The sequence below is a fragment of the Tupaia chinensis genome, unplaced genomic scaffold (genome assembly GCF_000334495.1).
Source record: "Tupaia chinensis unplaced genomic scaffold, TupChi_1.0 Scaffold144472_1, whole genome shotgun sequence".
In the NCBI taxonomy this organism is placed as follows: Eukaryota; Metazoa; Chordata; class Mammalia; order Scandentia; family Tupaiidae; genus Tupaia; species Tupaia belangeri.
The window spans coordinates 765,050-765,946 of NW_006204331.1; the positions used below are offsets into that span (position 1 = coordinate 765,050).

At 68.1% G+C, this 897-nt stretch overlaps 1 protein-coding gene across 3 annotated transcripts in view; it reads left to right on the forward strand.

The window, feature by feature from the left end:
• RTEL1 (regulator of telomere elongation helicase 1) overlaps nt 1–897 on the forward strand; it is a 38,455-nt gene that overhangs the window by 11,714 nt on the left and 25,844 nt on the right. For all 3 annotated transcript variants that reach the window (XM_027767687.1, XM_027767688.1, XM_027767689.1), the window contains one exon: nt 239–304. In XM_027767687.1, the coding sequence (XP_027623488.1) occupies nt 239–304 (66 nt within the window). The remainder of the gene's footprint in view (nt 1–238; nt 305–897) is intronic.

The window sequence follows — 897 nt, forward strand, 5'->3', positions numbered from 1 at the left end:
CGGCCCTGAGAAGCGCCTGCCGGCCTACCGTGTCCTGGGCCCACGGCTCCCGTGCTGACTGAGGCTCACACCCCTTCGTGGGGTGTTTCCCTGGGCGCACGCCCGGCGTCAGGCTGCTGGCGGTGCTGGGTCAGCAGCTAGACAGGAGGGCCTTCCCGTGCCTTCCTCACCCATAGCTGGGCGTGTGATGTCCCGAGCCCGTCCTGCGGCTCAGCCCTCCATCCTCTCCCTCCTGTAGAGTCGTCGGGCACATGGCATCGACCTGAAGGGGACAGTTGTGATCCTGGATGAAGCTCACAACGTGGTGAGTGCCCACTGCCCTCCGGCCTCCAGCGTCCTTGCTGAGACAGGCCCACCTGCGGCAGTCTTTCCAGCTGGGCCTTGGCTGTCAGGGCTGCACCAGCTGGGCCTTCTGCTCCAGTCGATGTCTCGTGGGGCAGAGACGGCCGTGGGCCAGGCATACCCCAGGCACGAGCCCACACCAGCCTCCCTAGGCTGTCGTCTGTGGCTGGGTCGGCCTGGCCCCGGACTGTGCCCTCTGCAGCTGGCTTCTGCCGGGGTGACAGCAGGCCCGTCGTCACCTGCAGTGTCTGTGCAGGGCGCATGGCCAGCCCTGGGAGCGCTGCCGAGGCCTGGGTTCCACTGCCTTGCGAGGGCCTCCACTGCTCTGGGGCTCCTCAGCCCCGGGCTCCCCGGCTCCCTGACCTCGCGGCCCCATGGCCCCATGGCCCCACTCTGCAGTGACTGCCAGGGAGGTGCAGGCCCAATGTGCAGGCCTCCTGAGATCCAGACTCCCAGTGGGCGTCTCCATTATAGATGTTGGCGGCCCCGTGGGATAGACCCGTGTACCCATCGGGAGGGCCGGGTGTTCATCCTGGGCCAGGCCCACCTTGGGCC